This window comes from Thamnophis sirtalis, unplaced genomic scaffold (assembly GCF_051295495.1).
Source record: "Thamnophis sirtalis isolate CommonGarterSnake01/CBP01778 unplaced genomic scaffold, rThaSir2_p1.2 scaffold_4, whole genome shotgun sequence".
Lineage (NCBI taxonomy): Eukaryota > Metazoa > Chordata > Lepidosauria > Squamata > Natricidae > Thamnophis > Thamnophis sirtalis.
The window spans coordinates 23149276-23176162 of record NW_028261384.1 but is presented as its reverse complement, the minus strand read 5'-3'; the positions used below and the strand labels follow the sequence as shown (position 1 = coordinate 23176162).

Here is a 26887-nt window from a genome sequence, read left to right as displayed (position 1 = left end):
CTATTTTAAAATGCATATTAGTTGTCTTTTTGTTAATTTTAATCCTTCCCCCTATATCAGGGTTTTTCAACCTTAGCAATTTTTAGATGGGTGGACTTCAACTCCCAGAATTCCACAACCAGCATTCTGGGAATTAAAGTCCACTCATCGAAAAATTACTGCGGTTGAAATATACTTTATTTCTCTATATAACTCAGCTGTATGAAATGTTTAAATGTATGCTCAGTCTGCAATCTATAGAAATTACAACCCGTATTCTTAAATTCATGGGTGTCTTTAAATCTGTTAAATTTAACTTTCTGAAAAGGGAAGTTTTCTCAATCTCCCTTGGGCTAGTAGAATGAATAATTTAATCTGATCAGACAGTCATGAGTGGTGTACAGAATATAGTGAGAGACTTCCTTGTACTTTTTTATATTTGTATATAAATTATGCTCAGTTTACTCTCAGGGGAATCTACAGCTACCCACTTCGAAATTGTAAGTCTAAGTCCTTCTCCCTTTGAAAGTATGTTGTAGTTTAAAATTGTATTTGCCAGACCAATTCTCGAATACAACTCATCTGCCTGGAATCCACATTGTATATCGGACATTAATACAATCAAGCAAGTCCAGAAGTATTTCACAAGAATAGTACTCCACTCTTTTGCTCACAATAGAATACCCTATGCCACCAGACTTGAAACTTTGGGCTTGGACAACCTAGAACAAGGTCTCACCTAAGTGTAGTACACAAAATTGTCTGCTACAACATCCTACCTGTCAATGATTACTTCAACTCGAACTACAACAATATATCGACAAACAATCGATACAAACTCAAGGTTAACCGCTCCAAACTCGATTGCAGAAAATAAGACTTCAGCAACAGATTGGTCAATGCTTGGAATGCTCTACCCGACCCCCATAACTTTAACCTTAAACTGTCTAGCTTTCCTAAGAGGTCTGCCTAGGCGCACCAGCATGCCTACTATTCCTGTCCTATTGTCCCCACTTATTTGTATCCATTTCCTATCTTCATGTCCATGTTTATACTTATACCTGTTATCTCGTACATGTTTGACAAACTAAATAAATAAAATAAATAAAGTGGCAAGAGGTTGCAATCACTGGGTCACCCCCATCACTTTAAAACTAGTGCCTATTGTTAACAATGTCCCTGTTTATTCTCATGATATATAATTTCACCCCATAAAAAGTTGCCGTGTTGGCTTGCATAGTACTATTAGTACCTCTGGCTCCCACTATTTCTTGGCTTAATGATTCTAAATTCTATGATAATTTGTCTCTCCAAAGAAATGTTTCTTCTTTGTCCAAGGAATACCTACACTGGCAGTTTTTTTGGAAATCAAATCACATACATAAGCACAAATCTACCACTATAAAAATACATGAATTTGTTTACAAGTAAATATGAACACATATATCATGGATGTTAGATGCAATAGACTACTGCATCTGGACTACAAACATCCAAACAGCTACTTCTTAGAATTTATCTTGGCTTCCATCTAGTGGACATTTGGATTCTTGCAACCCAATTATTGTAAGCTTGTATTAGATATAGCAGCATCTGAAAGCTTGCAGGAAACTAGAGACCTGGTTTTCCTTCTAGAACAGGAGTGTTAAACTTAAGGCCCGCTGGCCCGATTCGACCCACAGGGTGCTTAGATCTGGCCCGCAGGGACGTCCTGGAAACATCAAAGGACCGGCCCATGGTGCCTCTGCCAGCCAAAATGGGGATGGGCTTGCGTGGCCTCCACCCAGCTCAGTTTTTGCTGGCAGAGAGCTGCAGGCGTGGCAAAAAATGGGGCCTGGTGGACTCATGTGTCCTTCATGGGCTACATTTTCACTGGCAGAGGCCTAGCAAAACAAACTAAAAACAAAACAAAAGGAGAAATGTTTTCCCTTTTGCATTTGAGTGTGCAAGAAGGGACAAGAAAGGAGGAAGGGAAAGAAAAAGAAGGAAAGATGGGAAGAGAGCAAGGAAAGAAAAATAAGGAAAGGAAGAAAGGAGAATAAAGAGAAAAGGAAAAAGAAGAGAAGGGAGGGAGGAAGGAAGGAAAGAAGGAAGGAAGATTATAATGAGAGTGAGGGAGGGTCTGAAGAAAGTGTTGCCTTAGCCCTTGGCCACCACAGGTGCCCCCAACACGAGTGATGTAGAGCTGACTACACCCACCATGCCCACCATGGCCACACCCCCATGCCCCTCCCATGGTCAAACACAACTCTGATGTGACCCTCAATGAAATTGAGTTTGACACCCCTATTCTAGAGCTCCTTCTTCCAATTGTTGTTGTTCAATCACTAAGTTGTGTCCGGCTGTTTGTGCCCCCCTAAAGTATAACATACCAGGCCCCCACTAGTCCTCCTGGGGGTTTGGCCAAATTCACGGTCATTACATCAATGATACCATCTAATAATCTCATTGTCTGCTGTTCCTTCTCTTTTTGCCTTCAATCTTTCCCAACATCAAATCTTCTCCAATGACCTTCCTTCAATCAGCTAATGTAATATATACCTGAGAATTTTCGGTATAGAAGTTCTGCTCTCTCTGACAATGAATTATGGCCAATGACACTAACATGTGAGTGCAGAGAAGAATCTACAGGGAAGAAAGCAAAAGTTATCTCTTGGTTCCAGTTAACCCATCTAGCCTTAGAAATGGAAGTGCCAAGCAATACTTCTAATAATAGGGCACAATAATGATAGAAAAAAAATAGTGAAATGAAATTAGAAATGAGTTGGCAATATGCACATAAACCTAGAATTTAAAAAGTATTTATATGGCAAATTCAAACTGGATTAAGCTTATTTTAGATGTGTTTCTTTCAAATTGTAGCACTAAAATTAGCATTCATGGTGATAATTAATAAAAATCCAAAGCCAATATTAAATAAATGCTGGCACACATATATCCACTTGCAAGAACATTGCATAGAATTTAATAGATCATTGCTTCTGCGGAATTGAATTTTTTTTCAAAATCAGGCTCTCAGCCTGCCAAACCGAATGTATGTCTCTTTTCAGAACCAAAAGAGTAAGATAGCTCATATCAAGTGTCAAACTATGAAAGAAAAAGCCACAGGTTTAAAGTCAGTAATGTACCCTTGTCACTTCTCTTGCTACATAAAACAAGACTACCAACTCTAGACATCTAAGCACTGATATCATTGAAATGAATGCACATTGAGAATTTTATAGTACATCAACATTCAGTCATGACCTCAAGAGCTATTTTGCAAAGCTTGAGGAAAAAGAAAAAATGGATTTGGACAGAATAAAAATAGTGCAAAATGTTCTTACAGGAGAAAACATCCTTCTCAAAAAAGAAAGAAGAAAACACGGTGGACCCCTAAATAAGGTTGGATGTAGGGAAATATTGGAGATGAGCAATTCAATTTGAGTTATAATTATTGAGAAATTGCCCCCCCCCCCCGCCTCAATTTTCAAGGGGATTTAGCAAAACATTTAGGACTAAGAGCAGGAGTGAATCATGCTTATTTGCTAATTGGGCAGCATTTCTTAATTACAGCTTTAAGCCAGTCCCCAGGTGATTCAGTTGAGAAAGTGGGTTAGATGTGCTGTTTTCTAAAAACATGCATTTTACATTCCTGCTTTAGTTCAGAAAGCTATTTGTGCAGAGCTCAAAAAGCAGAATTTGCTTTTGCAACCTCCAGTGCTCTGTGAAATTTCCTCAGCACATTAGTTTGAAAAAAGATTGTTTATCTAACAGCCAGCTCTGCAAACCCAGCAAGGAATCTGAAAGTCAAGCTGTGTTCTTGCTTGCTCACCATCATTAATAATCAAGAGTTTGCCGGCCAAATGCCTCTATCACTTAAAATTTTGCCATCTTTCTGCTTTCTGTAAGGATGCACAGTTGTAGGTCGAGGCAGAACTGGGAGGTAAAGTGGGCTGCCACGATGGCAGGGCAGATGGGATTGTGTTTGCAGTTCTGTTGCTCAGGCTCATGCCAAAAAATAGACAAATTGTTAATTTTTTTGGAACTGCCTCCAAAGGCTCAGAAAGCAAACCAGTCACAACTGGAAGCAGTGGGAAACTGCCCCGCTTCAGAAACCTTGCAGAGAAAAGGAGCAAATGGCTTTAAATCCCCTTTAAATGGCATGTAAAAATGATACAGGTATTATAGCAGTTAGACTAGCAGTTAGACTTATATACCGCTTCATATGGCTTTCAGCCCTCTCTAAGCGGTTTACAGAGTCAGCATATCGCCCCCACAGTCTGGGTTCTCATTTCACCCACCTCGGAAGGATGGAAGGCTGAGTCAACCTTGAGCCGGTGAGATTTGAACCGGCGAACTGCAGATAGCAGTCAGCTGAAGTGGCCTGCAGTACTGCACTCTAACCACTGTGCCACCTCGGCTCTTAGCAGGTAGATATCAAAATCAGGTATTCTTACATGGCAAGGAACCATGTAATGAACAGAATGAAAAGCAGGTAATTTGGATCATGAGCAAATACTTGGAGATTAGATTTGTAAACCAGTGGCTAACAAGTTCCAGGCTAAGGAGGTCTGCCCAGATTGACATGTGCATATTATTCAGAAGTCATCTTATGCTTTCATTAGTAGATCATATATTGGTTGCCTTGTTGAGTTTGATCATCCTGTGTGTAATCTGTTGCCCTCAGTAGATCATATCTGTGAATGTGTTGATTGTCTTGTTGAGTTTGATCATCCTGTGTGTAATCTGTTGCCCTCGGTAGATCATGTCTGTGAATGTGTTGATTGTCTTGTTGAGTTTGATCATCCTGTGTGTAATCTGTTGCCCTCAGTAAATCATGTCTGTGAATGTGTTGATTGTCTTGTTGAGTTTGATCATCCTGTGTGTAATTTGTTGCCCTCAGTAGATCATGTCTGTGAATGTGTTGATTGTCTTGTTGAGTTTGATCATCCTGTGTGTAATCTGTTGCCCTCGGTTCCATTTTTTGTAGTCCCAAGAAACCTCTTCAACTGCATCTCAATTTTAAAAAATCCAAAGGTGCTCCAAATCCATACAAGCAATAAGAACTCCTCAGTTCACCCATATGCATCACATGGATTTTTGCATCATCACTCACCTGTCAAAGCCCCAATTTCCCCCAATCCTGTAATTGCTTTATTCACTGGGAGATTATTTTATATCTTAAGTCCAAAGACATCCCAAGATTTAAATCAAGTCCAGTTGTGCTGTGTATCCACAAACATGACTATATCAGAAATATAATTGATTGCGACATAATGTTATGTTCAAATGGAATGTTTTTTTAAACAAAATCATAACTACGTAGTTTGACAGTAAGAGACCGTGGACAGCTCTCAGTTACTGTTATAAGACCTTTCCTATGTGGAAAATTGGTCCATACATTTCCTTCCTTTTCCATCCTCTTTCCTTCTCTCTTTTTCCTTTTTTGGATTATATATGTATCTTTAGTCCAGGCAGGGGTGTCAAACTGGCAGCCCATGGCCGGATGCATCATTCTTGTCCCAGCTCTGCAAAGGGAAAAATGTTGCAATATATCACATGATGGCAACATAACACAGCAAGTTTGACACCTGTGCTTTAATGTATGGCAGAAGGAAAGTAACTCCATCCCTCCCTCCTTCCCTTCCTTACACTGTCAGCAGCAAGGAAGCCTTGTTTTAAGAGGAGCTAAGAATCCTCTTCACTAGCTTCACAATTGAGCCATTGTCATTTTGGTAGGAAGTTATAAGCATTATTTCTCTCATACATGTACACCAATCCTGCCTACAGTACCTTTCATATGTCCCTTTTTGTTGACAAAATAATACATTACTACAGTATTTCTCAACTTCAATATCTTGTGGACTTCAATTCCCAGAATTCCTCAGCTGGTATTGACTGGGGAATTATGGGAGTTGAAATTCCAATTTCTTAAAATTGCTGAGGTTGAGAATCATTGTAATAGATTAATTTTAACAAATCTGAAAGCGAAATTCTTGCAGAGGTCTTTTGGAATTTAGGCCAAAGGGTGCAGAAAATTACACTGAAGACTGCCGGCTGACCCAGCTATATTTGGATTTATTTCCACCTAATTTGGTAGGTTAGAACTTGCTGCCTATCTGTGAAAACTTCTTAAAACATCAAAACAATTCAGAGATTATTTAGTTGGATTATTAAATTTGAAGAGGTTTTGATTAATATAAATACATGTAAAACTTTTTTCTGAGTCAACTGTATGTCTCTAAAAATAAGTGAATATGTAAGAATAGTGTAAGAATGAGAAATAATTTACACAATTTTTTTTCATATCATTGAGAAAGTTTCCATTTTTGCCAAGATCCTCTTTTCACACATCATTCTTCATTTAAAAAAAACAACCTTGCAAGTAAATTATTTTCAGATATTTCTGTGTGCAGTTTTGCATACATTCCATTATAGTAGATATTCTTAAATGTGCTCATATCATGAAAGTTGCTCGTATGTCATTCGGGACAACATCTGTGTTATAAAATTTAATCCTAATAAACAATTGTAATATTTATAAACAATAAATATTAAAGAATATCTGGGTAATGTCAGGCTTTGCAGCAAAGGACTAAAAATGAAAAAAAAATCAAGGAGGTATTCGCTGATGATGATTGCATCTATTGGGATCTATTTTCACAACTGAACTGAAACGTATAAGCTTGAGAAGCAGCACTTAAAATTTGTCTTGCCAGTTTATATTATAATAGCTCACTCATCTGGAAGAATTCCTGCAATATAATGCTTTACATTATCATCTATCTATATTATAAGTGGTGAAAAGTGATTTAATGTTCAAGAAACATAGCTGTGCTAGCTGGTTTTTAAATTACAATGTATATTTTAACCTCCCTATATATAATCATGAAGTTATGCCTTATAAACATCTGCTGATCTTTTTAACTTAAAGAAAAGTAAAAAGTAGTGCAGTAGTCCACTTAAAAATGTAAGTCAAGCCAATTTCTACAGCACTTCAAACTACAACTTCAAGTGATGAGTTATATATGTATGTAAATTGTGAGCAAACAAATAGAATAGAATAGAATTCTTTATTGGCCAAGTGTGATTGAATACACAAGGGATTTGTCTTTGGTGCATATGCTCTCAGTGTACATAAAGAAAAATAAAATACATTCATCAAGAATAATAAAACACAACAATTAGTAATAGTAATAGGTTACTAATAAGCAACCAAAGTATACTAGGAAAGAAATAATACAACATAAAATTTAAAGATACAAGCAACATGGTTGTAGTAATAAGTGGAAAGAGATAGGTACTAGGAAAGAGATATCAGATGATCCCTAAATAAAGTTTATTTAAACAGACACAGTTTACAAAGATAACTGATGTTATTCAAGCCTGTAGTACTCACATATAGTTGTCAAGTGATTCAGGCTCAGCTAAATAATTTAAATGAAGAACTTTGACAGATAATGTAAAATTAAAATTGGACATACAGTCATAAAGAAAGTAAGGGGAAACTAACAGACTATGTTGAGTAATGTTATCAAGAAACTACTGATTAAAAAAATTCCTGTACATTATGAATAATGGTATGGAAAGAATATAAGAAATTATCTCAAGCCAACAGCCTAGTTAGATAATTTAGTTTATGGACGGTAAGGCAGTTCAGAATTAATGTAGAAGAGGTATTTTGAGCACAGGACTATTTAAAGTAACAAAGCAAATTTTCTATTTTCTGAATGAAGCTCCCCAAAGACACATTTATTTGAATTAGTGTATTCAGCAATTGCATCTTTGATGTGACTCTTTAAAGCAGCTGTGTTTTTTTCCATGATTATGTGGAAACCTATACAAATGGAGCTGCTTTAAAGAAGCTGCTGTCAGTTCAAAATTAATTATTTCAATTCTTTTTCCAAGCATCTATAGCCCTAATGGGCAAAAATGATCTTACAGCTACAGTAACATAGATTGCTTCACTAACATTAAAATATCTCATCCCCTGCCGCCTTTCTTCCCCATTTAAATAACTTCTGGAACTTATGTCCCCATAAATGTAGCTTGCACAACAACAAGGGAAATTTGGATAATGATTTCTGATCTCTAAGAGGTGCGTGCATTTTGCAAACGGTCTCTGTAGTTATGGTCCATCAAATGCCAGGGTAGAACCTGCTCATGAAGGCAGCCAGAATAATCTTCTGTATTTCTACTACTTGAATCTATACTCTTATCTTTCCTCTTCCATATCTGATACTTTTAGGAAAGGATGCTGAGAGCCATTTTTCTAGGAGTGAGATGGCTGAGGATTTGTACACCTGCTTGCCCTGCAGGGAAGGATGTTCTGACTGTACAGATGATACTCCCTGCTATGCACAGGAGGACCACTATTTACGACTTGCTATCATCTCCTTCCAAACTCTCTGTATGCTGTTGGACTTCATAAGCATGCTGGTGGTCTACCGTTTTCGCAAGGCAAAGGTAAATGTACCATTTTTTTAAAAAATCACCCTTCTCATTTTGTTTGTCATAAATAGCTTTATCAGGAAATTATCTGTAATTGTTCCAATTGTCTTAATAAGTAAGACTTATTCATAAATTGGGACGCAGTGGCTCAGGGGCTAAGATGCCGAGCTTGTCAATCAGAAAGGTTGGCAGTTCAGCGGTTTGAATCCCTAGTGCTATGTAACAGAATGAGCTCTCATTACTTGTCCCAACCTAGCAGTTCAAAAGCATGTAAAAATGCAAGTAGAAAAATAGGAACCACCTTTGGTGGGAAGGTAACAGCACTCCGTATGCCTTTGGCGTTTAATCATGCTGGCCACATGACCATGGAGATGTCTTCGGACAGCGCCGGCTCTTCAGCTTTGAAACGTAGATGAGCACCATCCCGTAGAGTTGGCAATGACTAACATATATGTGCAAGGAGAACCTTTACCTTTTACTTTTACCTATTTATTACTTACTTCATAAGTAAGGTGGAATAAAATGAGCTACAGAGAAGGCTCTGTTAGACAGATCAAATATACCAGTAGATCTGGTTCAAGATATTTTAATACTTCAGATATTTGTGCTGTAGAACTGTGGACCATTTACGCCTGCATTGATCCCTGATTGTTTACACAGACACAGCAGTAGAGAATAAAGAAATTTTAGTCCTCACTGTGATGGCTGAACAATAGCACAGAGTGTAGAGAAAAGTTTCCTAAGAGAAAGTATTGCATTCTCACCAGGCAGATGCAAGGCTGAGCTCAAAATGTAGCAATCAGTTCTTTTGGCTGAACATTCAGTTTCTCTCTGCAATTTTTATTCTATGTTGAATGACATGGGGTTTGCCCATACATAATTTAGCTATTATTTTGAATTCCCCAACTCTTATCTCCATCAGGAAAACCTGGGATGCTTTTGAAAGATCTTGTTGGGACATTTTACTTTTATATTGCAGGTAGTTTTGTCTTAACTTTAACAATTGGGACCTCCAGCTCCATCCTTAAGTGGCATGGTCCTTAAGCAGGACATCATGAGACTGTGATAGACTTACAACCTCACTTCTGCTGTGGTTGTTAAACAAGACATCATATTGCCATGAGTTGCAATTTTATTGTCAGTTTCTTTATTAACTGTTGTGATAACAAATGGTGTTGCAGTGGTTATAAATGTGATAGCTGCATAAGACTCAGTCATTTCCCTCATTGTTGTAACAACAACAACAACAACCCAAAAAACCCCTCTCCTTAGAATAGTGCAGTGGTATTTTAATACTCCCTGTAGAAATAGAGGTATAAAGTTACTTTTCATAAAGTCACCCTTTCAGCACCATTGTAACTTCAAATGATTGCTAAATGGGGCTAGTTGTTAAGTGAGGACTACCTGTTTGATAGCAAACCATGTCACCCAATCCCGCTAACAAATGGCACAGCAATTATTTTATAGCTGTGGGTAGGAAAATGAAAGCATTGATTTCACTGATATTATTAGTGTGTGTTCCATGGGACGTAGTTTGTCCCACTGCACGGAGAAAAGAAGAATTTAAAATTGTATCAGGACATTAGGCACAAACTGCAGACAGAACTGAGTCAGGACTCAGATATTGGAAATATGGTCAAAAGGGAAATAAGAACCAAATAAAAAGGTTTTCAGAAGCAGTATCAGAGCCAAATATCAACTTTGTTGATAGGGATATGGTATCTCCTGAAACTGGGAAAGCGCCCATCATAATTTTTTCCAAGTTAAAACATAGATTCCTGGAGAACTTGGCGGTTCTCAAAAAACTGAACCAGTCAGATTAAAACTTGGATGTGAGACTACCAGGAGATCTCAATATTAAAGCAATTTTGGAAGTTTAAAATACATCCCAGAAACCAGTGTTAAGCCACTTATATATTATTGGTGTTGTGGAAATGAACAAATCCAGCCACCACTCCCACAGTAGCCAAGTTTGGTGATGCTCCGATGATAACAAAGTAAAACTGATGAAAGAAGTAAAGATTTATTTTTGACGATATCTTGTTTAATTATTTTTAAATAATTTTAGAGGACATATACAGTTACTATATTCTATTAGATTTATTACTGTTACATAAATAAATGTTATTATTGTAATAGGAAATATGTTCAGAGTATATGATATTTGATTTATTCTATAGTTGTCAATATATAATTATATTCATTTCTCTCCATTGATCTGATTGTATTTGTTATCTTTTATTCCTTTTTCTATTCCTTTATGTTGCTGATCATGACCAAATAAATAAATATATTGAAATGTCGAAATCGAAATGTCCATGCAGTCATTAGAAAGAGGCTTTATCTTTACACATGCATACATGTTTATACAGTACAATAGTGGCAAATACCCGTAGTTTCGTTTTGTAAGATGATGGTTCATTCTCCAAGCTTGTGGGTTGTTTTCTTTATTACCTGCCTAGGTAACATATTCAGCAGAATTTAGGGGATATCAGTGCCAGTGTTCTTCTATTTATCCTTTTTTTAAAAAAATAGTTTTTATTGAACATTTTCAAGTTTAAAAACCACAAGTAAAAAAAAGAACAAAGAAAAAGGAAAAAACTAGAAAAAATACAAAAACAAATACAAAACAGATAGAAACACAAACAATATAACAATATAACATAATTTTACAACTTCCCGTATCAGCATGACTATTCTGCTTTCGTGGTTTACTATTCAATTATTGCCTTCTCATAGTTTTTAACAATTCTAATGCTAATATAATAATTATAATATAATAGTATAGTGCATATAATCAAATTTTACATATAAAATTTAAGGCACATTCGGGTATCTTCCTAATTACCATATCATCTGGGAGGGGGGATAGTTTTTTTGTATTAGTTTTGCGCAAAGATGATCCTAGCAGCAGTTAGTATATATAATATTCTATATTGATATTTTTTATCCATCTCTGGGTCTAGTATACCTAATAAACATAATTCTGGTTTCAATGCTATCCTATGTTCGGTGATTCCTTCTAGCCGAACCTTAATTTTAAGTCAAAATCTTCTGTTTATCCTTAATTTCTACCCACACCAATACCAAAGAGCAGCAGTTCAATTGGAGCAACACAAAAATCATTGGCCACACTACTACCCACCACACTTGTGTGTTCATAGAGGCCAAGCATTCCACAGGCAATTCCATCAACAGACACATTGATCTACAGCCAGCCATGCCCCCTGAATCCAAATAAACCTCGCAGCCAACCAGAGACAGCGCCGACTCTCAACTAAACCATGCAACCCCCTCCTCCCACACCAGTGGTTCACCTCCCAATGACCCTGACCTGATGTAATCTCCTTTTCACAAGACCCATCACAAGACTCATTGATGACTTATCACAAGACCCTCACTTGACACACCCACACATGAAGCCCTTATAAACAGAAGAACACTGACAGTGAAGTCCCCTAATCTCCGCTGAAGATGTTACCCAGCCTAGTCGGAAACCAATTCACAAAAATCAGAGAAAAAAACCTCAATATACTGTACATTCTCACATAATACTTTGCCACAAGCCTCACTCCAAATAACACTTTGCTTGTGTCTAGTGTGTGTATGTGTGTGTGTTTGTGATTGCACCAGACTGAATGAACTGGCCTTTAAAATAATTTTCCAGTTTACTCAATACAACCAGCAAAATCAAATGCACATTAAATACTTGAATCCAACTGCTAAAATTAATAGCTGCAATCACCTCTTACTATAAATAGACAGTCATTTCTATTTAGCCTTCCGAAGCAATAATTGCACAATCAACTGAATCTATCAGATTCTGTACTGGATGACTTCCTGTCAATTTCCTCAATTAAGCGCCTGGCAGGAAACCTTATGGCTGGCTTGAACAATTTTGCTGCCTCCTTCTCTGCTTCCATCCCCTTTATGGCAGATCTTTGGTATTTGACAAGATGCTGAAACATGTGCTTGCTACAATTGTGATGTGTTGCAGAACTGGCTGCTGACATAATTCTATCCCACCCCCAAAAAGCATCTGTTTAATACCCTGATGGTAACGTATCAAGAAAGATCTATTCTAACTCCCCATAAGTTTTTATGTGTAAGATGTGCAGGGAGCTACTTGGACCAAGCAGGTTCAACTGCCTACTTAGACATCTTAGGGATAAACCTAAATTTCTGCAGATGTTTCTAACAAAAGAAATGTTCAGTATATTTTGAACTATGGCTTGGGGAAAGGATATAAGGAAGCCTGCTTTTTCCCAGGAGATGAAACATTGGCTTAGTTTAGATATTTGTGAGGAATTGAATATGATTTTACATTTGTTTCTTCTTTCACGTTGTTAAACTATAATTCTCTAATGAGCTAAAATAAAACAAGAATGGGTAAAGCAATGAAAGTAAAACCAAAGTACAGGCAGCAATAAATACAAAGTCTGAAAGTGGAAAATGAAATGTTTAAGATGAAAAAAGGAAAAGTTGTTTACCGTTTGTGGGCCTTAATAAGCTTGTACTATACTAGCAATTTTCAAAGCAGCCTGGGGACCCCTGGTGGTCTCTGGAATATTTTGGGGTTCCATGGAATAAAATATTTTGAAATTTCTCAGTTTTAATTTCTAATAAATATCGATAGCTATGAGCCGCATCAACCAAAGCTCTTTCAATATTATAAATGGGTCCTAGGGCTAAAAATATTTGAGAAGCACTGCATAAGAAAAAGTCACTACAACTTTTAACTTTAGTTAAAAGTTAAAATGACTTGTTAAAGCCATTCAGAAAAGGAGTTTCATTATGACTTTTCTATCTGGATAAGTAAATATGGTAGGATATATTTCATAAAATCCTATTAATGCTTTCCAGCAGTTTGCTAGAATTCATTTATTTATTCATGGATTGATTGGCTGTTCTTAGAGCTCACTTTAATGGTTTTCCAGGGCATTTCCTGGGGGCAAATAGGTTGTACTATGCGAATCAGGCAAGAGTGTGTAGGTTTTATTCCAATTATTGAATAAGGTCAATGCAGACTTTCTTAATTTTTTTCCAGGCCACCCAAGCAATATTATTATATTCAGTATTTAGTAACAAAGATTCTTGTGTTACAGTTTTAGTTGCAAAATTTTGTTTTGTACATACAAGGATTTTATAGGACTGATTTGAATAACACGTGGATTTTAGAGTTACGGTTTTAGAAATGTGGTATATTGATTTCATTATCATCATCACCATATTCAAATCAAATCAAAATCTTTATTTTAGCTATTGACCAGCATAACATTACACAATCAACCCAACAATTTGATTGGAACAAAACAGCCAACATCAGGAACACTGGGCTTGAATAAAAATTCAGTGAGATAACAAACAAGATCAAATCTTTATTTCCACCAAAACTATAACTCTTAGGACTAAAATAATCATGGTTATTAGTACTAATATTATAGCCCTATAATTCTAATTAAACCTATACTTCTGGCTATAATCTGGTGGTTAGACCTAAGATACATAAATAGAGAAGAAAGTCTTACATCTACAATTCCTACAATTATGAAGCCGGAGGAACAATTACCTCTCATCTAATTTTATTAGCAGCATAAAGTAACTTGGCAAGGTCTAAGGAGATAGACTCTGATCTGATAAGAGTGGTGTGTAAAATAAATTAGTACAGTCTGATTACTTTATCAAATAAGGGAAAATGAAACAGACTTTAATGTCCTTAAAAAAAACCAGCAATAAAACAACGAATGGATGGTACTGTACTATTTATACACAGAGAGTATCACACGGACATAATTGAAGGATTTGTGAATATCATCATATTCATTTATGCTTTCTATTAATTTTACTTTTTGTGCTGTGCTTTTAACGAAACACTAGAAGTATCTCTTTCGCTAATGTTATAGCAAATATTGGGAGCCAGTTTGCCTAGTGGTTCATGCGCCAACTAGAAACTGGCAGACTGAGTTCTAGTCCTGCTTTAGCCAGCTGGGTAGTTTGGGACCAGTCACTCTATCTGTCCAACCCACTTCATAGGGCCACGATGGCAAACCTATGGCACACATGCCCAAGGTGGCACGCGAAGCCCTCTCTGTGGACACATGCGCCATTGGTAGCTGTTCTTCTGGTTGCTCGGGTGGTCTTCGCAGGCACCAAAGTGCCAGAAAATGCCCCCCAAATGGCCCCCAAAACAGAAAAAAACCCAGGCCATTTTATGGATCATTTTCCAGGCTGTTTTCTGGGCCCAAAATGATCTGAAAATAGCCCGAAAAATGGCCTGGAAATGGCCTTGAAAATGGCCAAAAAACTTTCCCCAAAACAGGCACTCTGTGGCCAGCTGATCTTTGGGTTTCCAGGGCTGTGGTGCATGCGAAGACCAGCTGGCCAGCGTGCACATGCACATGCGCACATATATGCACGTTCCGATTTGGGCACTCGGTACCGAAAATGTTCACTATCATTGTCATAGGGTAGTTATAGGGAAAATAAGGGGAGGAAGGTGTGATGGATATTTTGTTCCCTTGAGTTATTTGTAAAAATAATAAAAGTCAGAGAAATAATAAAATAAAATAAAATATCCCAGTGCCAAAACAACGATGTCTTTAAAAACTGCAAATCAGTAGTTTGAATGACCTGGTGGCCTGTAGAGATAAGAAAATATTAGCATACTATACCTTTATTCCTCCGTCCCAATTGACAGTTTTGCTACCTATCTGCTGACCAAGAACAATTCCCAGAACTATTTTCAATTGCAACCACCACATATTAAACTTTGGAGTCATCCAGTTATGAGACAATTTGTAAATAATTGTAACAGATTTATCTCAGTCAAAAACTAGTAATGGATCTATAACATTTAGCTGGTAAAATAGGCTGCAAACACCAAGGTCTTTCTGGAAACCTTTGACGAATGATGACTTTCCATGGAGTAATGGATTTAAGTTAAAAGAAGACAACTTTAGGTTGTTAGCAGAACCAATTGTTCAAATGAATAGTAATTTCTCCTTCACTGAAGATGTAGAAGAAGCTGTACAACCTCCTGTCATTAATACTTTAATTGAGATTCCTAATACTTGGCAAGCACTGGGATTCAGTGACCTAAGGGCACTTCTCTGTTTCCAAAAGTTTTCCAACACTTGTGTCTAAGCACCAGTTTGGAATTCATTTTACTTATAAACTTTAATTTGAATCATTTTTGCCATTTAAATCATTCAGTCTTAAGTTATAAATAACGAATTTATACCTAACTTATTTAATGGGTCTATTGTAAATACATAAAATTTGAATCAAACTGTTGAATAGAACTGAATGACAAAAGCATTTAGATAATTATGTGCTGCCCTAATGTCATTTTGTTCAAGGTTTGACACAGAGATTTGGATTAAGTGTTTGTTCTTTATGAAATAACCCTGCCTTGCTATAGTCATTTTCCAGCTTGTTTGGATATTAACCTTGGTTATTGACACTTCTGTTGAAAACACTGTGAAACATTTCTATTTAATTACTTGTCAGTTGGTACAAAATGTTCTTGATCATATTTTTGCTATTTAGATTAGATCATAAGTATACCTTCCGAACATTATCTTAAATCAGTTGGCGATATGTATTAAAGTTTATAATTATAATTCTGCAGTCACAAAGCTATTCTATTATCTGAAGACAGAAAGTACAAAAGAAAAGAAACTCGCAAGTAGTTCAGTTCATGATTACAGAATTCATGGCCACCCAGATGTATTACTGAATTACATTTCACAGCAAGCAACATACAGAAATTAGAGGCTATAGTTGAGCAAGATCTGGACCATACCTTTCCCACTTCTGCTTTCCGGATGTTTCAATAGCTAGCTGAAGATGGTTCAGATCTGTATGAGAGATGTGGCGATGGGACATGGTCTAAAACAGTGGTGGGTTCCGGATCTTACCATCCAGCGATGCCTCCTTGAGCATTGCACAGGCACTGTACGCACCGTGTGCGTGCATGGAAGTGCCAAAGAGTTTAAAGACAGGTAAGGAACGCGGGTGGATGGGGTGACCCTCCGGAGCACCGTACCAGAACGGTAACCGGTACTCCAGGCAGACTCTGATACGCCCATACCTGGGCATACCGCCTGCAATCCACCACTGATCTAAAACATCAAATGACAGCCACAAAGGAAGCTCCAATTCATTTTTTTTAGTGTATTACATATACAAACACATTAAAAGCTAGAACTTCAGTCACACCATTAAAGTTGCTCTCTTGCTGCAGAACTTATAGGCTAAAATAGAATGTCAAACTCTACAGACTTTCTTATCCAGATATACCTTGTGAAAACTTCACCAGTTTTCAAATCAGGAGTTATCACGAGGAGCCAAAGGAATTTCACACTTTGTGTAAGGGGTTAAATCAAATATGTAACCAGGACAGAGGTGGGTTCCTACTGATTTGGACCGGTTCAGCCGAACTGGTAGTAACTTGGCAGCCTGGGTTGCTGGAACTGACAGCAATCCATGCCTCCCATGTCCCCGAACTAGTTCTCCTAGGTGGCCGCCATCTTGTTTTTCAGTTCTGCGCATGCGCAGAACAATTTTCAGCAAACTTTTTGAGGCACCGAACTGGCAGCAATGCCAGCAGCAACCCACCCTTGGACCAGGACTAGCTATTATATCTTGCTAGTGCCAGCACCATTTGGAGAATGAGGTCAATGATTCTTTTCCAGGCTTTGGAGATCTTATTTTGGAGCAAACTTCCTTTTGAAGTTAAATAAGTGGTAAGAGAGCAAATGTCCCTTATAGTTACCGATCTTTGAAATTAACTTCCAGTAAGATGCCTAAAACTAAATCAAATGTCCTTCTTTGTCAGTCTTTTTATTTGACTGAGCTTTTCATGCATGTCAACTAGCAAGGTATTCTTTTTTACAAAAAGAAAACTGAACATTTTTATTGCTACTTTTACTGTTGTATTTTACTCCTCTCCTTGTTTTATTTTCATTGTTATTTATAGTTTTGTCCTTTCTTTTATTTATTGTTATTCTCTAAACTGCTCTGAAAGGTTGTTAGCTCAAGCACAGCTTATACCATTTCGGTAAATAAAATAAACCAAACCTAGCACTGTCTGCAAAAATTTATATTGTGATTTCACATCTTTATTACAAAATTACCCTATGGCAATCAGATTGCAACTTCTCTATTTCTATTTCAGCCCATCTTCCTTTATGTTTTGTGCTGCTTTTCTGACTCATAATTAGCTTCTTATGTTTACTAAAAAGTGGCCTAAGTTATATATGAAGAAGGGTTGGTTGTCTAGCTTCATTTAATATTGAAGCATTGCAGTGGTGGGATTCAAATTTTTTTACTACCAGGAGTGACATGGCTTGGTGGGCTTGGCAGGGAAAGGTTACTGTAAAATCTCCATTCCTTCCCAATCAGTTGGGGCCGGAGGCAGAGAATAGCCAGGGCCAGTCAGAGGTGGTATTTACCAGTTCTCCAAACTACTCAAAATTTCCACTACTGGTTTTCCAGAACTGGTCAGAACCTGCTGAATATCACCTCTGAAGCAATGGTTTTATAGATTTTGGCCTAGTCTACTTTGTGACCTGGCTACTAGTTGAGTTTTACTCACTAAACCAGGGCTGTCAAGCTCACAGCCCATGGGCTGGATGCGTCATGCTCTGGCCATGGACAAGCCTGGTTTAGCAAAGGGGAGGGGGGGAAGTTCCAATATGTCACATGACTACGCCGTGACAAAACAAGTTTGACACCCCTGCACTAAACCCTGATTAAACAAAGCCTGTAGCTTAGTGTAATGTGTGAGCTCTTTTTCTATATGCAGGATTAGACAAAAAGTAAGGGCTTCTGAATTCTTCCTCTGCCTGCTACTTTAGATCTTCCTCTATAAATTTCTTTTACCAGGCTATTTCTAGAATTCAAGGTCAGAAGAAAATCCTTCAGCTGGAAATGGAGGCATTTATTTATTTATTTATTAAGATTTATAAGCTGTGACTCTGGGCAGCAGTACTGCTGCTCTTCATTTTTATATAACAACAAGCTCAACAACTCTTCATTTGATACAATTTAGGCATTTCTGTAATTTGAACCAGGCTTTTACCAAAAAGATAAATAACAAAATACTGTCTGTATTATCATAGACTGACAGCTAACCATTATCTTTCAAGAACTTCCATTGTTATTCCTGCTTTTTGAGAAAATAGTCTTATGAAAGAATAAGTATTAAAATCCACAGAGTTTACTTCAAAGTTAATTAACACATAATTCTACGTGAAGAAATGATTTTATTTTATTCTGTGGTGGGACTGGGATAGGTATGAGAAGCTGAAATGGTATGAGTTCTCACTTAACACAAACCTGATAATAGGTATTAAATGTGTCAAGGATTTGTAAACCCAATTAAAACTGGCTGTTATATCCATCCATGTATTCTTGGGGAGTCATTAACCAATTTTCAAGCTGGCTTGATATCTAAGCCAAATGACAGTTTCTCAAATTCAGAAAATCCTAATTTTGGGAAGATTCAATGCCCCCCTCCCAATGATGTCCTTAAGGAGACACTAAAGAGCCTCCCTTTTAAGACTGTCCCTTGGATGAAGATGTCCTGAAATACTCATCCACAATTCTTTTATAATTATCTTATTAGAGAAATGGTTGGTTTCAGTTAATAATGCTCAATCTTTCCACCTTGGTGTATTTTATTTACATTGCTTTTATCTAATCAGTATTGATCTTATTTTTCTTAAGTTTTTGTTTTACTATTTGTAAAATACAGCACACCTTGACCATACTGGTTTATAATTATTGAGTTTTATCATGGTTTTTATCTGCTGTGTCACACTTCATTTCCTTTCTGCTTCTGAGTTGAGAAGTATTTGTCTTGTTTTCTTTAAAGTTAATTTACTATTGTCTGTTTATTCTTGAGTGTGTACCAATTTTCATAGACTTTAAGAAAAGAATAGGTTTAGAAGTTACTTCTAAGAAGAAGAGAACTTCTGAGAAATTCTCGCATATGGAGCATAGCAGTATTGCATTTATTCAATTACAACTAGATAATTATATCTCCAGCTATCCTGAGCCTGTGTGGTTGCATCATTTCAATTGAAATCCAAAAAGATTTTTGGAAGGAAGTCCTTGTAACTTTTCAATAGTTGTTCTACAGTCAGCACTAGACAGAATCCTTTGTTGAGAAATATTCAGAGAATAAGAATCTCTTCTTTCCTTGAAGAGGTTCAAAAAATTCTCCCATCCAATTTTTCTGCCCACAAATTTGGTACATTGTTTGCAAAGATCCTGCAAAGCAGAGACATCTTCAGAGAAGAGAGAGCCAGAATGGCAGCATTGATCATTTTATTGTGTCTGCCAACTTGAATTCTTCGACATTCCACTCCCTACCCAAGGATGTCTTTGCTGCAAAATCATTAAAATTATACCTGGAAATCAGTTCTATATAAACCAGATTTTCATTGCTTTCTCTTCCTTGCTGCCTGATGTCTGAAAGACACAAAGCAATACAACAATAGTGTTGTCTACTGACATTTAGAATGGGTTTGTGCAAACTGTTTTAGGAAATCCAGGTCAGAAAACAGACTGCTCAACTCAAAGTTAGAACTAAACTTTATTTACTGCTCTAGAAAGAAAATCTTGAAAGCCTGACTAAGTTTTCCCTCCCTCCCTCCCTCCCTCCCTCCCTCCCTCCCTCCCTCTATTCCTTCTTCCTTCCTTCTCTTCCTCCCCCTGTCCCTTCCTTTTACACATTAGTGCAGTGTTCCTTTACCTGACTGAGAAGTTCTGGGAGTTAAAATCCAGACCTATTAAACTTGGCAAGATTGACTAGCATTGTTCTAATGACTTAGAAAAGCATGATTGTTATCATTTTTCTTATAGTTTCACTTTGTCCCAAGCTTAAAATAAGCTTTTCCTCATCTATTCCCTTGCTTCTTCAATGTCATCTCCTTAGCTTTCTCCAATATGAAATCAATATCCCCACCACTAACTTTCCATAACAATGCATACATTTGAACCATTAAAAGTATTTATGCCAATCTATTCCTAACTGCATTATTATATGTATAGTACATGCACAGTCCTTAATGGTCTTCTTCTAGCATATGTGTAACCATTTGTCAAGACAATATGGAAATATTTTGACAATTCTGACAAGCTTCATTGCACTGATGAAGCTGCTTGGTTTGTCAGCCTTTGGGAAATGGCAATGCCCAAAGACAGCTGCAGCATTTCGACAAAGATATATTTAATGATTCTCCTGGGTGGAAGAAATGCAGATTTCTTCCTAGCACAAGAAGCTGTTAAGCAGTCCCAGTAGAAATAACTGGCTTACAACATGAGTGCATAACCCTTGGGGAACCACCATTCTGTTTCTATTTCTCCTCCATCACCATTGCTTTCTACACTGAATTAGTCAATGCTGATTGCCCTGATGATGTAGGAGAAAGGCAGTGCAAGAGAAGCCATAGAAATAGTTTTTTATGTTGGAGTTTAGCACTCCATGCCTCAAAATGCTAGTATCTGTGAATTGCAAGTTAGTCAATTCTGCAAGCCAAAATGGTGGAAAGAATTAAAGGAGATGCCAGAGATGGAATTGTACATCCCAAAGCAATCTTTCCATTTAGCTTATTCATGATGATTTTTCAATAAAGCAAGGTAATCAGTTATTGAAAATTGATCTATACTTGCAGTACCTGAATTATGGTAGCTCCCTTTGAATGCATATGTCCTTGTTCAAATTTCTGCAATAAAAAATGGATCTTTGTTCCTAAATCAGAAGTGAGTTGTTCCCAGTCAACCCAGATCGGACAAACCCACTTGCCCGGATGCTTCTGCGCATACGCAGAAGTGTCGTGCATGCACAGAAACACAAGTGAACCGGTAGTAAAAAAATGGAAACCCACCACTGTCCTAAATGCTCTAAAACTCAGCATGCACTGGTATCAAATAGCTCCTTAATTGTAAGTGTCCAAACCCTGGGCATGCAGTAACTATGATTAATCACACAAATATTATTGGGTTAGATATTTTTTCTGGATTGAGAGCATCTTCATTCATGGGACTGGTGTATCTTGGAGGGTGTGAGTGTTTCTCTGCAATGAATATTACATATAATAATATCATCAGTATTGATATTTATTGTCTAGCCAACTTTTGTGCAATAACTTTCACTTATATTAATTATGAAGGTCCAACCGAATACTATGTTCTGATATAATGGTCAAAGACTGTAATAGAGTTTGCCTAACTGTGTTTTGAAATGATTCATATTCAGTGGACTTTATTTCTCTGGTTATTAGATTTCTACTTTGTGTTTTGTTTTTTGCTTTTTCAACAATCAGGGTGGCTTAGAAATGCAAAACAAGGACCAAAACAACATTGATAAATCAAGATATGGATTAAAATTAAATGCTGAAATAATATTAACTAGGAAAATTCGGGCAGAAAGTATGTGCTTTAACATCTTCTTAAATATTGGGAGTACATCCCTAAAAGTGCATTCAGTAGTCTGGAAGCCACAGAGGAGAAGATCCTTGTGGAAGATTGGCATTTCTTCATATCTAAATAGCTGAGTAAGTTCACAGTGGGAGCAGTTCCGTAGACTGTGTCACACCATAAAAGCCATTAAATATTTGAAAGGCAATGTCAAACCCAGGAGGCAATTGGAAGCAATTTTAAATCTTTAAGTACAAACACCATTTCTTCCATTGTTCAACTGGGTAGCCACTGCAGTTACAGTTTCACCAACTGTAACTTCCATGCTTTTTAAACATAGCTCCTTTGACTCATAAGGTGAGTCAAAGGAGGTTGTAACTAAGGCATAGATAACTGCAGGGCCATATTAAGACCAACTGATGCCCTAAGCACAGCTATGTTGACTCTTGGCAGAAGTGAAACTGTAACACCATGAAATGGCAACAAATGTGATATTTGTTGATACCATCAAACAAAACTTTTAAACTTTAGTCACTCATCATGCCAAAGGTAACCTTTTTTTAACAACACAGATTAAAGTTGAATATAGCAGGGGAAGATAATTACGGTACAAAAAATAATCAAGTAAAGTCAAGTGTGGTAGTGAAATAATTAAGGGTAAATAGGTAGGGGGGGGGATTCTTTGGTGTCCTCTTTCCTTGATGCCCTCAGTATATGTTTATGTTCAGGGTTAAAATCCAGCAGCTTCTGACAGGTTCTGGAGAACCGATAGTGGAAATTTTGAGTAGTTTGGAGAATCGGCAAATGCCACCTCTGGCTGACCCCAGAGTAGGGTGGGAATGGAGATTTTGCAGTATCCTTCTCCTGTCACACCCACCAAGCCATGCCATGCCTACCACACTACACCCATAGACCCGGTAGTAAAAAAGCGAATTTCACTACTGCTTATGTTATTTAAAGGTTAATCCAGGGCTTGATAACTGTTGCTGGAAATAGTAGTGTAACACACTAAGATAATTGTGCAGACACACTCCTTCCTATGACTGTTTTTTTTCCAATTTAGTGGCAGGTGGAGATCCAAACTGTAGACATGTTCCTCATGGAAAAATATGCTCCCATGCAAATCAAGACTGAGCTTAATTCCAAGAGCCAACATTCCTTACTAACCGCACATCTACCTTGTCTGGATTACTTTCACCCTTCACCCCCTCCCTCGTCGTTCTCATTATTGAAATTGCACAATATTTAAGAATACTAATTGCTTCCTTGCACTTACAAGATAAGGAGCAGAAGATCTGAGTGTTACTAGCATCTGGATAACTCTCCTTTCCAAAGTTCCAGATGGCCTCCCCCAGAAGTTGGATGTTAATGTTCAATTGTATTTACTGTCTGATAGTTAATGTGATAGATATATATGATTAGTATAGTGGGATGTTGAAACAATAGAAAGGTAATCATGTCACTTTAAAAGCTCTGCTTAAACTCAGTGAGTTCTGTCATGTCAATTAAGAATCTTTAATTGCCCTAAATGTTAATGAGATAATTAATGTGTTGCATTTAAGATTAAAATAATCAGAAGATATACAAGTTGACATGGAAAGTGAGAAATGAAACTTGATCATATCTGCAGGGCAAATTTCAGGAATATTTCTTTAGAAATAGCATTATAATTTCTAATCAGAAGAGTGGGATATGTCCAAAAACACCTACAATTTCTTCTAGGATACTGATGTTCCTTACAGAAATTCAAGCAATAGGGAATGGATAATCCATACTGATTTTGACTGGTTTGCGTAGAAATTGTTACTTCTGCACCATTTTGGATTGTAGGTGTGATGTCTATCTGAGGAGACTCTGAGCATTAATTAAGAAAACTACTTAAAATGGAATCCACCAATTTATGCTGGATAGTTCTTGCCAAGATATCAGTATAGTTATTGTTACAAGCATAAAAAAAGAGAGAGAAAATAAGTCCCAGTGAGGAACTTAGTTATAAGCAATTATAGTGTGACTGAAAGCAGTTTATATCTCAATACTCACTGCTTGGATTAATTGAAATGCCATTTGGATTGCAGGATAGGTAGCAAAAATTATAAAGTATATTGAATATGTGGAGTGGTCTATCAGTGTAATATTGGATTATAGACATTTGGATGTATATAATGTAAGTACAGGAAGTAAAGCTTTAAATTCTTGTGTCTGCTTTCTTTGCTCTATCTAGAGCATCAGAGCATCAGGACTTATTCTACTGGAGACTATCCTATTTGGATCACTGCTTCTTTATTTTCCGGTGAGTTGTGCTATTATTTCACTTATTTATTTAAAATATTTATAGCACCGCACAAGAGAGTGTTATAGCAAGTGACAATCCGTTGGAAAACAACAACAGCAACAAAAAACCCAGTTAAAGCAATATAAACTGAATTTATTTTCATAGCATTTTACTTCTTCCTCTTTTATATTCTATTCTTAAAGTGTAAAAGACAAGACATTAAATCTATACATCTGACTCACTACTTGTCCTTCCAATATTTCACAGATTAAAATTTGAAACACTTTTGTTCACGTATCTCCTCACCGGAAAAAATGCTGTCTGGGTATTTCTCCTTTATGTAATATTAAAATCTTCTGTATCATCTCTGTCCTCCCAATCCACTACCCACCACAAGAATTCCTTCTGGACTAACTGATTTTGTAATGGTTCTGAAAGAACTGAGACTTATTACTAAATGAGACAGTGGCAAATATTTTTTGAAACAAAAAATATTATCGGAGATAGGGCAAATCCTTGCAGCACAGAGAGGTTGGCACATCTGGAATGACAGACCATTCAGCATTCCAAACAGCATCTATCTACCCTGAACCATCATGATCATTTGGTGAAAAATTTCATTTAGAATTGAATGTAAACAGTGTGGATGTGACTTCTTTTTTTTTTTTTTTAATTGTCATTTATAGGCCGCCCTTTTCCCTGAGGGGACTCAGGGTGGCTTACAATTCGTGGGAAGGGAGTGCAAGACAGAACATGAAATAATATGTGAATAAAAATAAAACAATAAAACACAACATTCATTCAGCATTCGGGTGGGGCGGATGAAAATCTTATCCCCAGGCCTGCCGGGATAGCCAGATCTTAAGGGCTGTGCAGAAGGTCTGGACGGTGGTGAGGGTGCAAATCTCTACGGGGAGATCGTTCCAAAGGGTCGGAGCTGCTACTGAGAAGGCTCTCCTCCGCGTAGTCGCCAGTCGGCACTGACTGGCGGATGGAACTCGGAGGAGGCCCACTCTGTGCGATCTGATGGGGCGAAGGGAGGTAATCGGCAGAAGGCGGTCTCTCAAGTACTCAGATCCACTACCATGGAGGGCTTTATGGATGGTAAGTAGCACCTTGAAGCGCACCCGGAGATCAACAGGTAGCCAGCGCAGCTCGCGGAGGATAGGTGTTATGTGGGCGAACCGAGGTGCGCCCACTATCACTCGCGCGGCCGCATTCTGAACTAGCTGAAATCGCCGGATGCTCTTCAAGGGCAGCCCCATGTAGAGCACATTGCAGTATTCCAGCCTAGAGATCACAAGGGCTCGAGTGACTGTTGTGAGGGCCTCCCGGTTCAGGTAGGGTCGCAACTGGCGTACCAGGCGAACCTGGGCAAATGCCCCCCTGGTCACGGCCGACAAGTGATGGTCAAAAGTCAGCTGTGGGTCCAGGAGGACTCCCAAGTTGCGAACCCTATCTGAGGGGTGTAAAATTTGACCCCCCAGCCTGAGCGATGGAACACTGGCCAAATTATTGGGAGGGAAACACAACAGCCACTCGGTCTTGTCCGGGTTGAGTACCAGTTTGTTAGCTGTCATCCAGTTCTTAATGGCCTCAAGACCCTGGTTCATCACGTCCACCGCTTCATTGAGTTGGCACGGGGCGGACAGATACAACTGCGTATCGTCCGCGTATTGATGGTATTTTATCCCGTGCCTCCGAATGATCTCGCCCAGCGGTTTCATGTATATGTTAAATAGTAGGGGGGATAAGACCGAGCCCTGCGGCACCCCATAAGTTAGGGGCCTCAGGGACGATCTCTGCCCCCCCACCAACACCGACTGCGACCTGTCCGAGAGGTAGGAGGAGAACCACCATAAAACAGTGCCTCCCACTCCCACCTCCCGCAGTCGTCGCAGAAGGATACCATGGTCGATAGTATCGAAAGCCGCCGAGAGGTCAAGGAGAACCAGGATGGACGCATGGCCTCCATCCCTGGCTCTCCAGAGATCATCGGTCAATGCGACCAAAGTGGTTTCTGTGCTGTTTCTGTGCTGCAACCAGGTCTGAAGCCGGACTGGAAGGGGTCAAGGTAACTAGCTTCCTCCAAGGTCCATTGAAGCTGGAAGGCCACCACCTTCTCAACAACCTTCCCGAGAAAGGGGAGGTTGGAGACTGGACGGTAATTGTTAAGAACGGCTGGATCCAAGGATGGTTTCTTCAGGAGGGGTCTTACCACCGCCGCTTTAAGACTTCCCCAGAGTATTGGCATGATATTGGCTAACTCTGAAACGGTGGTCTAGAATGATTGTGTAAACACTTCATTGGCATTCTGAATTCAGATGGCCTGAAACAATCGCTCTGATTGTCTATGGAGATTCTCAGTCATCATGTGACAACATGGAGAAGTTTCGCTTCTTTGGATAAGAAGCAAAATGTCTCCAGAGAAAAAACAGAAAGTCCAGTTGCCTCTTGAAAAAAAGCACCTTTGGGACAGTAGTTGGGGAAGGGGATTGTTTCTTAATTCATCAGCTACCTCCAGTGTGGTGTTTCCCCGTTGGAGTCCCAAGCCATCCGGCTGTTGAATACTTACACAAATTATAGTTAAAATTCATCACAAATTTTAGTTTAGCATAACAGTAAATTATGTTTAATCAAAAATAAAACTCAGAATTTCCAATCTTGTCATGATTATTCCAAATAAGGAAATACAGAAAACAGACAGCTCTGTAAAGATGTCAATTCACTGTGCAATAGCTATGAAAAAAGCAATTTCATGCTAGAGATCATTAG

At 38.0% G+C, this 26887-nt stretch overlaps 1 protein-coding gene across 1 annotated transcript in view; it reads left to right on the top strand.

The window, feature by feature from the left end:
• Positions 1–26887, top strand: part of GPR158 (G protein-coupled receptor 158) — a 149186-nt gene that overhangs the window by 79164 nt on the left and 43135 nt on the right. Inside the window, exons 4-5 of the mRNA XM_014053058.2 lie at positions 8210–8427; positions 24062–24130. Coding sequence (XP_013908533.2) covers positions 8210–8427; positions 24062–24130 — 287 coding nt within the window. The remainder of the gene's footprint in view (positions 1–8209; positions 8428–24061; positions 24131–26887) is intronic.